At 40.4% G+C, this 12,863-nt stretch overlaps 1 protein-coding gene across 1 annotated transcript; it reads left to right on the top strand.

Moving 5' to 3' along the window:
- Positions 1-1,321: 1,321 nt before the first annotated feature.
- Positions 1,322-6,293, top strand: LOC102474599 (major urinary protein 5). Its single transcript, XM_006142808.1, has 9 exons — positions 1,322-1,414; positions 1,763-1,899; positions 2,688-2,761; positions 3,693-3,803; positions 4,196-4,297; positions 4,474-4,539; positions 4,708-4,809; positions 4,986-5,051; positions 6,145-6,293. Exons 1-9 carry the CDS (start codon positions 1,322-1,324, stop codon positions 6,291-6,293), a joined length of 900 nt encoding a protein of 299 aa, XP_006142870.1.
- Positions 6,294-12,863: the final 6,570 nt, after the last annotated feature.

Genomic DNA, 12,863 nt, shown 5'->3' with positions numbered 1-12,863 from the left:
AGTAGAAGAAAGAGATAACAGAGTAGTAAAAGCACATAACATAGTAAAACAGATAATAGAGTAAAACATGAGGACACAGTTATCTACAGAAAGAGATATGTACATCTAAATGTTGTTTCATATGTTAAAAGCTAGGAGTAAGGGACCAGCAGCTGGCATAATGACTATGTCACTGAACTCCCATGTAGTTGATCACAGTTCGAGTCCCGGACCCAGTGGCTTAAACTCACGCCAGGTGCACGTGCATGTGTGCCCAAGATCCCGAGAGGAGAATGGGGGAGAAGGGATTGTGGCATGGCCATCCCCCACCTCCAGGGGTGATTTCTCTCTCTCTCTCTCTCTCTCTCTCTCTCTCTCTCTCGTCTTTCTGGTGAAAGCACACACCCTATAGCAAAAACTTCTCAAAAAAAAAAATCTTCATGGCTTCTGATAGCAAAGATAGAAACAAAACCCATATCTACACGACTCCAGAGCTGTTCTCTTAAGCACTTTCTACATGATGTCACCTCCCTCACATTACTCCCTTTACTATAGTTTTGACTTGGTAGCACTCAGCTGGTTTATTTCATATGCTTGTAGAATTAAATTTTTGCTAAGTATGTGAAACATAGCTACAATTTCATTAAAGGTTCTTGAAGGAATAGATAATATCTTGTACACTTCCTTTTTTCTTATGGGACCATGGTATTGTTTTATACACAGTGACTAAATTCATGTTCATTCATCGTGAGGAGAGAGGAAGCTGCAGTGGCCCAGAGAATAAAAAGAAGTTCAAGTGTACTGGATACCAAACACTATAGCTTAAAGACATTATTCTATTCGCCCATATTTTAATGCTTCATGGTAGGTACTAGCATCTTGGTAGAGATAGTTTGTTTCTGAAGCTTGTAAAAACCAACTCACCCAATTCTGCACATTGTGTAACTGGCAGAACAGATTCTTCATCACACCTTTCATTTCCTAGTTATACCCCTCATACGTAACTGGCTTTCTGAGTCTAAGCCAGATCCACAGTTAAATCGACTCCAAATGGCAGCCCTTTAGAACATTTACTGTTTTTCTTGAGAATGTGTTCTGAGAAACTTAAGGTCACTAAATAGATCTTTAAGAGATAGATTGCCAAGTTTCAAAAGGGCAGGAACAGTCCTTGGCCCCACCCCAGTAAATGAAAGACCATTTCGTGGAAGGGGAGGAGAAAAGGAATGGGTACCCATAGAAAAAATCTGGACCCAGAATGAATATAAAAACAGAGGATCTAGGGAGCTGTGCACAGGAGCTCACTCCCATTGACTGTGGAAGAGAGAGTAGGATCCTCTATAAGATGAAGTTGCTGCTGCTGTGTTTGGGACTGACCCTAGTCTGTGCCCACCATACACACGATCATGATGAAAAACAAAATTTTGATATAGAAAAGGTAGGGTCATGAAGTGAAGTAAGTTCTGACTTTGGGGGTTGACCTGGAGGATTCTGAAGCCAGGTGGGAACTAGAGAGCAGAAATTCCTTTATATATTAGATGTAAATGGTGGTTTGCAGACCTTGGACGAAGATTGTATCATGTCAAAATATGACGGTACTTGGGGATTTCCATTTTCACTGGAGGGACAGTGGAAAGAGCCCTACCCATGGTGCTAATTTACCGGAGTTGGAGTTCCATCTTCACATTACAAGTCCTGGCCACAGGCCAGAGTTCAAGGAAATAAGTGGCTACGTGGTATACCCCCTCCTCTTTTATTACCCAATCATTTTATTTATTTGTTGCAGATTTCAGGGAGTTGGTATTCCATTTTAACGGCCTCTGACAACAAAGAAAAAATAGGAGAAAATAGTCCCATGAGGATTTTCGTGGAACACATTGATCTTTTGAAGAATTCTTCTTTGTCTGTTAAATTTCATACAAAGTAAGTATGGCCTTTTTAAGTTAGGAAATGAAAAATGAAAGCTTATATGTGGTCTTGGACCTCTACACACACACACACACACACACACACACACACACACATACTTACTGCACCCACAAGTGCATGCACACAAAAATGCACACAGAGTCTATGCCCAAAACCAGAATCCTTCATCTGGAACTGAGCCAGGAATTAATGAACCCAGGATTTCTCAAGAGTCAGAAATAAGAGTGACAGGAATAAATTTAATGAGGATGGGGAAAGTAGACAGTAAAGGGATAGAAGACTCATAAACAGTGTGACTATATAAGATAGGTTAAGAGCACAGAGTTTGGAATCAATCACCTGAAATCAATCACCTAGTTCGGTCACCAAGAAAATTCATCTCTTTTTCACCTCTATTTTCTTGTGGAGAAAAATTGAATGATGATAATTTTCCCTCATGGTTGTGTGTGTGTGTGTGTGTGTGTACACCGAATCATGTAATAATCATAAAGCACTTATTTGAGAAACTACCACCTAGTGATTACTAATCTAATCTAGACAGGTAGTTGTAGTGGTAGTAAAAGTGAGAAGTAGCATCAGTAGTAATAATGATAGAAGTAGTTATTTAAGTAGTTAAAGTATCCAGTCAAGTGAAATCATGTAAATACCAAAGCTCTTTGGTAATTGTACAAGAAAAGTCCAGAGGTTAAACAGAATCAGAAACTCAAGTCATGCTTAGAGTAGAGGCCAAGGGAGCCAGCCTCCTCGGTATCTCTTGGGCATCAACCGATTCTGTTTTACAGAGCAAATGGAAAGTGTACTGGACACTATTTGATTTGTAACCCAACAGAAAAAGATGGCGTATTCAGTGTTGGCTGTAAGTATACAAAAAAATTCATTAAAAAAATCTTTCTAAATTATTTTTCTAATTGTAAGAAATTTACTAAACCCCAATATCTCCAGGATCTCAATCAGTTCCTTATCAGTGCATATTTGGGTAACATAATGGGGCCATATTATAGCCAATATCCTGAATTTGGGAGAAGCTTATGTGTAAAAGCCAATGTCCAGCACATAATACCATCAGATAAAGGTGGCAATTTCATGCTATAAAAATTAATTGGCGGGACCAGCAGATGGTGTAATGGTTATGTCACTGGACTCCCACATAGTCGACTGCAGTTCGAATCCTGGACCCAACGGCTTAAAATTCAGACCAGGTTCATGTGCATGCGTGCCTAAGATCCCAAGAGGAGAATGGGGGTGAGGGGATTGCCATGCTGCAGTCCCCTGGGGTGCGATTTCTCACTTTCAGTCTCTCTGTCTCTCCTGTGAGCGCCTGTGCTCTATATCAATAAAATCTCTCTCAAAAAAAAAGTTAATTGGCAAAAAACAAACAGCAACAACAAAACAAGTAAATTGGCAGGACAGATTCTCATCCTTTGTCATCTTTCTGATGATGCCCTATGGCCATTGCCACAGCATGTTGCTCAGGATGGAGCATCAGGTTTGTCATGCCAGTGGGGCTTAGAGGGAGGATAGAGACACATCACTAATAGAGGTGCTGAGAGAGTTGGATAGGTGTCAGGGAGGATGATAAAGGAGGAGTTACTGTGACTAAATGTGGCTATCAATAGTTGTCAACCTATTAGGATTGCCTCATAAAGCCCGGGAAGATGCAAATGGAAGGCACTAGACGTCCTTATTCTCTCTCTCTTCTAGAATACGCACTTGAATTTGTTGTAAGTGGTTTCCATTGCTTCCCATAAACCAAAGATGTTCTTTTCTGTGTTCTGTTTTCTCCACAGATAATGGACTCAATACCTTTTGCATAGTTGATACTGACTATGATAGCTACGTTACTTTCCATACCGTGAATGAAAATTATGAGGGAACATTCCATATTTTGGAGATCTTTGGTATTTTCATGCTGACACTCATCTTGGGGTTGGGGAGAAAGGAAGGAAAGAACCCCAGAAAGAAAGTGATCTTCCCAGTTTTATCCTTGACCTTCTCTTCCCCTATGAAGACAGATGTTTATCTTTGGTAATCCCTTGGCCTTGGTGAGAGGAAGATTATAAATCTTTCAAGTACTAGCAAATATCTTACTGATATCGAATTTGGGACAGTTTATGTACCATACCCAAGCCCGAGCACTCATCGGTGCTATCCATTCTCCCATCCATCTGGGGCCCCATCACCTCATTCACTCTATGACAAACAAATACTCAAGACACAGCAGTTACTATTCATTGGCGGGACCACCAGATGGTGTAATGGTTATGTCACTGGACTCCCACTCTTCCCACAGGCCGAAACGAAGATTTAAGCCCACATGTCAAGGAAAAGTTTGTGCAACTGTGTGAAAAATATGGAATTCCTGAAGAAAACGTAGTTGACCTGACCAACGAAGGTAAGTTTATTTATTTGCCTTTCTCTTCCTAACTTCCCATTTTACAGAAAAGAGACTTCTGAGAGGAGAGAATATTCCCAATCTGTCCCCTTCATCCAACCCTGGCGAATCATCTGGTTTCTTTTGGGCAAATAAACTGGGGTGGGTGTCTGAATGTGTTTGTTCTGCCTCTACAGATCGATGTCTCGAGGCCCGAGACGGGGAGGTGTTTGAGGCCTTCAGGTTGGTAATCTCTGACTCTGGTGGGGAAGGGTAGCCCAGGGACAAGCGCTACGGGTTCCCAAAGATTACAATAAAAAAAATCATTTGGTATGGAAAGAGTTTGAAATGTGGAGTTGGAAGACATGGGTTCAGAACCCAGTCCTGCCATGAGCTTTTGAACAAATACTGGACTCCCACTCTTCCCACAGGCCGAAACGAAGATTTAAGCCCACATGTCAAGGAAAAGTTTGTGCAACTGTGTGAAAAATATGGAATTCCTGAAGAAAACGTAGTTGACCTGACCAACGAAGGTAAGTTTATTTATTTGCCTTTCTCTTCCTAACTTCCCATTTTACAGAAAAGAGACTTCTGAGAGGAGAGAATATTCCCAATCTGTCCCCTTCATCCAACCCTGGCGAATCATCTGGTTTCTTTTGGGCAAATAAACTGGGGTGGGTGTCTGAATGTGTTTGTTCTGCCTCTACAGATCGATGTCTCGAGGCCCGAGACGGGGAGGTGTTTGAGGCCTTCAGGTTGGTAATCTCTGACTCTGGTGGGGAAGGGTAGCCCAGGGACAAGCGCTACGGGTTCCCAAAGATTACAATAAAAAAAATCATTTGGTATGGAAAGAGTTTGAAATGTGGAGTTGGAAGACATGGGTTCAGAACCCAGTCCTGCCATGAGCTTTTGAACAAATGATTTAAGCAATTAAAAAGGAAAACAATGTGTCTAATCCTACAGAGTTGTTGTGTGGATATAATGATGCTGAAAAGTACTTAGTAATTGGTAATGTGCTAAAAATCATAAAGACAAAGTCTGAAATGGAAAAGGAATAGTAGGATGTGAGTATGAAGCTCCAGTATGCTTCTGTATTTGTGGCCCATCTAAGCCCAGGAGACCACCTCACCCTCCAATTAATAATACAATTTTTTTTTAAACTCTGCACATTTTTGGCCTCCAGTTTGGGAATGAAGCTGTCTGACATTCCTGTCAGACAACCTGGGAAACAGATCAGAGTTTTATTAACTGTTCCCTACCTCAGATTTAGTGGGAGCTTTATATAATACATACAAAAGTCTTAGTAACTTACACACAGAAAGCATTTCATTAAAAGCAGCTATGCTGTTGCCTTTTACCATTATGCCTCAATTTGTGAAAAATTCTTCAAAATGTCTAATGCTGAAGATAGTTGAAACAAGCTTATAATCCTTCATTACTTCTTTTCTCTTTTTCAGAGGTTCATTTGGGGGAAGGTTAAGATGGCATTGGTAGGTGGTATGGTAGTTAAGGGCCCTGGTCTCCCACATGGCCAACTGCAGTTCAAGTCCGGGACCCAGAGGCCTGCTTTCTCACTCTCCCTATCTCTCACTCTTTCTTACTCTGTCCTTCGCTGGCCTAATTAAAATGAATAAATAAAAAAAAAAGTTAAACAAAATAATGTTTTAAAAAAAGAAAAAAATATGACATTGGCAATCAAAAAACAAAGTGCCCTTCCTCCCCCTATTCTGTTAAAATAACATAAGTTAGAATGCAGGGTGAGATTTTTTTCTGCACCATTTCTCTCTGTAATAGTATTTCTCTTCCTGAGTTCAATCCAAGGAGTGATTAATACACTTTTGTGTTCTCTTTCTCTTCTTCTTACTTAGTGCTGAGTGATGTCTCCTCACGTGGATTCCAGCATCTTCCCTTCCTGGTCACTACATCATTTAATGACAAGTTCTGTGACCTGATTTGTATCACTATCACACATGAAGGAATTGTCCCTGCGTCTTCAGGCTCTTCCTTAATTGCCTAGGAAGACTCGGTTCACCGAGAATCAATGGTTTTCTCTTAACTTCTGGCCGTCCTTGCCAGGGGAACTCTACCATACCTAACACCTTCCTCTACATGGTTAATAAATGATTAGCCTTGCAGTCATGTGTTTTGTCTTTGTGTTGGTGAGAGATGTGGGGTTGACAGTATGTGAAAGAGGGGGCTTCCTTGGCCCTGCACCCATAATCCTCGTCTAGCTTCTCAGAATCTCCTGAGTTTCAGGATTCTCTCTCTGCTATAGTAATTCTCTGTCCATTACACCAAGTCTTTATGAATGCTGCCTGCCCTTTGATATACCAACTTCTTAGTGATCTGATGAGACTGTTAACATACCGTAAGAATATAAGACTTGCCCCATAATTTCTCCATCCTAGGGTTAATTCTCCTTCAGTAAGGGCACCAAAAGATAAACGCTGCTGAGGCTGGTACCAGTTCAAAATATTTCTGAGGACAGATCTGAGTTCCCACGCAGGGCTGTAGGAAGTGTCACAATGGCCAGGCAGGGGTACAGGCTGAAGATGTACAGCCACTCTGAGGAGAAGCTGATCTGGAATGAATCTGAATCTGAGGACAGCCCCTCTCACTCACCTGCAGTTAAAGGCACTGATGCCATGGTTGCAAATAAGGCACCATCACCTACTTGAGAAGTAAAAAAATTCAATCCCTGATATCCTGGACTCTCAGAGCTAAGCCTCCACATTACTACAAGCTGGCCTGTTGCTCACAGGTAGGCCAGATCGTTCTGTTGGACATAAACAATCTCATAAAACATCAACATTAGACAAAGTTATTTTGAGATTATAAAAACAAGATAATTGTGCAATCCACAAATATGCCCGGCTCTTGAGTAAAATGTGTGACAGCTGCTTTTTTTTTTTTTTTTTTTTTTTGGGGGGTTTTTTTTTAGGGTTGGGAAGACAAAGGGGGACCAGAGCGACAAGCGAGACATTCCCTCCCAGGGGGGATGGCCACGCCACAATCCCTTCTCCTCCATTCTTCTCTCGGGAACTTGGGCATACACACACAAGTGCCTGGTGTGACTTTAAGCCACCGGGTCCGGGACTCGAACTGCAGTCAACTACATGGGAGTCCAGTGACATAGCCATTACGCTAACTGCTGGTTCCAACAGTTGCTTCTTTATAGTTTTATCATCATACTCATTTCCACTCCTATCTAATTCCTATAGATACTATTTATTGATATATCTGATCATATAATTGCTACTACTTTCTCACAGTACCCACTCTAGAGCTTCCTTAGAACCTCCCCAAATCCTACAGGTTTTTTCCTACTACTCTCTTTATTGAGAAGCCTAGAGGCTCCCCGTGATGAATGTCCTTCCCAGATGCAAAAGTAAACCCAGTTTGTTCAACTACACATATGTTCCTGGTAGTCTTTGGCTGAAGAGTATGAACATTTTTTAGGACAAGAACTCCGACCCACTCCCTGCATAGGAATTACCAAGCTAAATCACAAACACTAGGCCTAGTTCGATGCTCTGTATTCAGGAGGGGCTAGAGTACAGAATATTTCCAAGGACTTCAGACTAAGCAATTGGAAGAATGGAATTGCCATTTATTCCAGTCTGTTAGAAGGGTGAGTTCAGCAGAAAAGAATAAATATCTCTGTTTGGGACATTTCATTAGTTTATCAAGGTAGCCCACGTATCCTCCAGTATGGTTTCAAGGAGACAGAATTAATTTATCTGTCCTATGAACAGTCTAAAGTGCACGTTCCACATTTGTTGCCAACTCTGTCCCTTTATAGTCATGCTGGGTGCATGTGCATATGTGCCCAAAAATCCTGAGAGGAGAACGGAGGAGAAGGGAGTGCATTCCCCTTGGGGTTGGGGTGATTTCTCATTTTCCCTCTATCTCTCAGATGAGTGTAAGCACTCTAAGCAACAACCTAAAAAAGAAAGAAAGAAAGAAGAAATACAAATGATCTGATCACAATATCAATGACTTAAATTTAATTTAAAAAATATAATTACCTGGCACACAAAGAAGAAAATATGACCCACAATGAGGGCAAAAATATAAATTAATTGGCCGATTGGTAGAACAGCAGTAATGCATGGCTTGGGTGATGCTAGCTTTATATGGAAGATTCTGGGCTTTATATGGAAGAACTGGCTGGAGGGCTGGGGGTATGTCAGCAAGGGACCCTGTTGGAGAGTACTTGACTCTCTCTCTCCCCCACTGTCTCTCTCTTATCTGTCTCTGTAATTCTGTCTCTCATCCTCTCTCACTCTCATGAAAAAACTTTATAATTAAATATATGTAATATATATACACATAACTGAAATCAAACAAGAACTGACACAAATATTAGACTCGAGCAAACATTAAAAGAGTGATTATAGTAAATATCTATATATGAAAACTATAATGTGTGAAGTGAAACATAAACTACAAGAAATGTTAAAGGAAGCCCTTCAAGTGGAAGGAACATTAGAATAGATTAAAAGTCAACTCTATAGAAAGCAATGAGAATCCCTAGAAATGTTAATGACATGTGTCCATATTTTTCTTTTTTAAAATTTTTTTGCTCTTTAAGTAACATAGTAACATGCAGTATGCAGTTTTATGTAGAACATATGTCGAAGTAAAATGTATGACAAAATAAAAAGTAAGAGTGGAAGGGGAGAAATGGAAGTTTGCCATTGCAAGGTTTTGTATTATTCCCAAATTGGAATAATAGCACTTGACGGTGGACTATAATAAGGTATAGCTTATATTATAAATCCTAAATCAACCATTAAAATAACAAAGTGGCGATAATCAAAATAGCATGGTACTGGCACACAAATAGACACAAAGACCAATGGAACAGAATGCCAAATCCAGAAATAAACCATAAATCATATGGCCAACAGATCTTTGACAAGACAATGCAGTGGAGAAGAGTCTTTTCAGCAAATAGTGCTGGAAGATCTGAATATCCACCTGCAGAAAAGTGAAACTGGATCCCTAACTCTTACCATTAATAAGAATCAGCTCAAAATGAATCAAAGATTTCAATATAAAGCCTCAAACTATAAAATTGCAAACTAGTAGAAAATGTAGGGGAGGGACCAGCAGTTGGCATAATGGCTATGTCGCTGGACTCCCACGTAGTCGACTGCAGTTTGAGTCCTGGACCCAGTGGCTTAAAGTCACGCTGGGCGCGTGTGTGTGCCCAAGATCCCGAGAGGAGAATGGAGCAGAAGGGATTGCGGTGTGGCCATCCCCCCTGGGGCGGGGGGTGACTTCTCGCTTTCATCTCTCTGTCTCTCTCTGTCTTTTTGGCCAGTGCATGCACCCTATAGCACAAACCCTCTCCAAAAAAAAAGAAAAAAGAAAAAAAAGAAAGAGAGAGAGAAAGAGGGAGGGAGGAAAGAAAGGAGGAATCAGGCCCAGGAACGTGGAAATCAGGGACTCTAGTCACATATACTAGCTGTAACCTTCAAAATATTTATAGTTAGCAATAAGTTGGACTCACTGTCTCTACATTTAAGATCAAACAAGCTGACCCCAAATGACCATGAAGATATTCCGTTTTTTGGTTTTTGTTTTTCTTTTTCCTTCAATTATTGGGTCATCAGACATCTTGCTCCTCTTATAATACTTAGCCAATCACCATTGTATGCAACATTTCTATAACCTTTTGGTCAATGTAAAGTTTTCACAAACAATGCTATAACTTTCTTCCCCATTTATGATTTTTAAAATAATTTATTTTGTAATTATTATTTTATTACTTTTATTTATTTATTTTAAAAGATTTATTTATTTAATTCCATTTGTTATTATCATTTTTTAATTTGACCAGACAGAGACAGAGAAAGAAAAGGAAAGCAAGAAAACAAGCCACCAGGTCTGGCACTTGAACTGTGGTTGGCCATGTGGGAATTCAGTATCTTTATCCACCATGCCACCTGCTGGTCCCTTAAAGAATGATTTATTTTAATTTGATCAGAGAGGGATAGAGGTGGGATGTGTGAGAAAGCAAGCTGCCAGGTCTGGTACTCGAACCATGTCCAGCCATATGAGACTCCAGTTCCCTTAGCCACCATGCCACCTGCCAGCCCCTCATTTATAATTTTTGTTCTTAAGATCATTCTGAAATCTTTAAAACTTCAGTGCACATATATAGGACAACTTAGATAGTCTGAAACATACACTGTAGTCCTCAACCTTAGTCTAAATAAACTCTTTTTCTTATATATTCTGCCTCAATTTCTTCCTCTTAGGACAACACAACAGTTATAGCTAATAAGCCAACAGAGGAGATAAAAATGGAATGATGACCAATACTCAATCCAAAGAAGGCAGAAAAAATAAAAATAAAAAAAGACAAGACAACGAGAGAATAAATATTATGGTTGGTTTAACATATTGGTTTCTACCTAGTACCCAGTACCTCTCTGCAAGTGCATCTGCCTCACATTGTGTCTGGTGATGGAAACTCAGATTGTCTCCAACTCCCTGACAACCCAATGATGCTGCAGTGAGAGTGCACGTTTCTCCTATAGATCTCCACGAGACTTTCTTTGGATATATACCTTAGAATGGAATTTCTGCACCAGAAGGATGTGTAAACGTGGTTTAATTAAATACTGATAGACTCGCTCCAGAAATGCTGCACTCATCCACACGTCCACCAATAGTATGTAAAGCTGCCTGCATTTCCATAACTCTACCAACCTGACATTACCCTGCTTTTCCTTTTTTTTTTTGAGAGAGAGATTTTTGCTATAGTGTGCATGTGCTCGCCAGAAAGACAGAGAGAGACAGAAAGCAAGAAATCACCACCACCACCCCCCAGGAGGGATGGCCACGCCACAATCCCTTCTCCTCCATTCTCCTCTTGGAAACTTGGGCACACACGCACATGCGGCCAGGGTGAGTTTAAGTCACCAGGTTAGGGACTTGAGCTGTGGTCAACTACATGGGAGTCCAGCGACATAGCCATTATGCCAACTACTGGTCCCCTCATTTATTTTCTTTTTTACTAATGTAATAGATGTAAAGTGATATCCCAAAATTGATGTCATTAACATTTTTCTGGGTACTGGTGAGTTGGAGAATCTTTTTCTAAACTTGTTAGGTTTTCCTCTTCTGTAAAGTACCTATTCATAGCATAGAAAAATCTACTCCAATTGCTGAGGTTTTTAAATGTATATACAGGAGTTCTTGGAATGTTACAGCTTGTTAATTTTAGTTATAACAAATATCTTCCCCCACACTATCACTATTATTAAATTTGTAATGTCTTTCATCGACAGTTTTGGTATGATCTGATGCACATTTGAGGGCAGAGAGGCAGGCAGAGCTTATGTTTCATAATTTTAAAGATTTATTTTGGTGAGTGACGTGGTGGTTAAGGTGTTGGACTCTCACATGGCCAACCATAGTTCAATTCCTGGACCTGGCAGCTTGCTTTCACATTTTCCCTCTATCTGTCTCTCTCTGGTCAAATTAAAAAAAAATAATGATGAATAAAATTAAATTAAAACAATTGTTGTACAAGTTCTTTGCTGCTTCTAGTAAAAACATTCTCTCATATTTTTTTCTTTTGTCTTTATAGTTTTACCTATCACACTTTGTTTTGTTCAGAATGTTACTTGCCATAGGTCATGTGTGCTTGCTGGAGAGAGACAGAGAAAGTGAGAAATCACCTGTTGGGGGAATGGCCACTCAACGATTCCTTCTCCTCTTGGGATTTTGGGCATGCACACACATGTGTCCAGTGTGAGTTTCAAGTCACTGGGTCCAGGACTCAAACTGTAGTCGGCCATGTGGGAGCCCAGCGATATCATGCGATCTGCTGGTCCCAGGTAGAAGTTATTTTAAGTAATCTTGTTACTATTCCCCTTTAAACACTGCAAATAGCTTAAATCCGAATAGAGGAAAATTAGATAAATGTCAAATAAACTACCAGAATAAATATCAAACCAGAACACCCTGAGGTTTTGGGGGGAGGGGTTCAAGGACAATGATAAAGACTCTAAATCTTTTTTTTTTTGGCTTCGAGGATTTTGCCATGTGACTCTTTCATCAGATACAAAGCTTTAGAGTTGAAACTGTTCCTGGAAACAGGCCCATCAGGATACTAGCTGTTGATCTTTAAAATGAGCATTTCAGAGATACTGTCCTGTTCGTTATTAAGAGTTTATGATGGAGCTGCTTTGGGTTACTGGAATAATAGACAATTACTGGCTTTCTACTTGGCAAGTGAGAACAGAGTGCCAGGTTGACTCAGAGAGCCTGGCACAGCAAATGCAAACTGAGCACCAGCACTGAGAACCATGCCCACAACTTAGCATAACTACCTTTATCGTCCCATGTTTCTGTTACACCTGAATTAGTCCTGTACATAGTTTTCCTCGGACATGCAAGAACAATCTCACCTCTGAAATCCTGTCTTTGCTATTTCCCTTTTCTGAAATACGCACCCCCAGATTCTGCATGACCCACTCCCTCACCACTTTTTGACCCCTCTGGGTCACCTCATCCAGAGTAGTTCCCCGAACCCCAAGTATAACGTAGGTACTCATTCTCCACTCTT

This window comes from Tupaia chinensis, unplaced genomic scaffold (genome assembly GCF_000334495.1).
Source record: "Tupaia chinensis unplaced genomic scaffold, TupChi_1.0 Scaffold000081_1, whole genome shotgun sequence".
NCBI lineage: Eukaryota > Metazoa > Chordata > Mammalia > Scandentia > Tupaiidae > Tupaia > Tupaia belangeri.
This window is presented reverse-complemented; position numbering and strand designations above follow the sequence as displayed.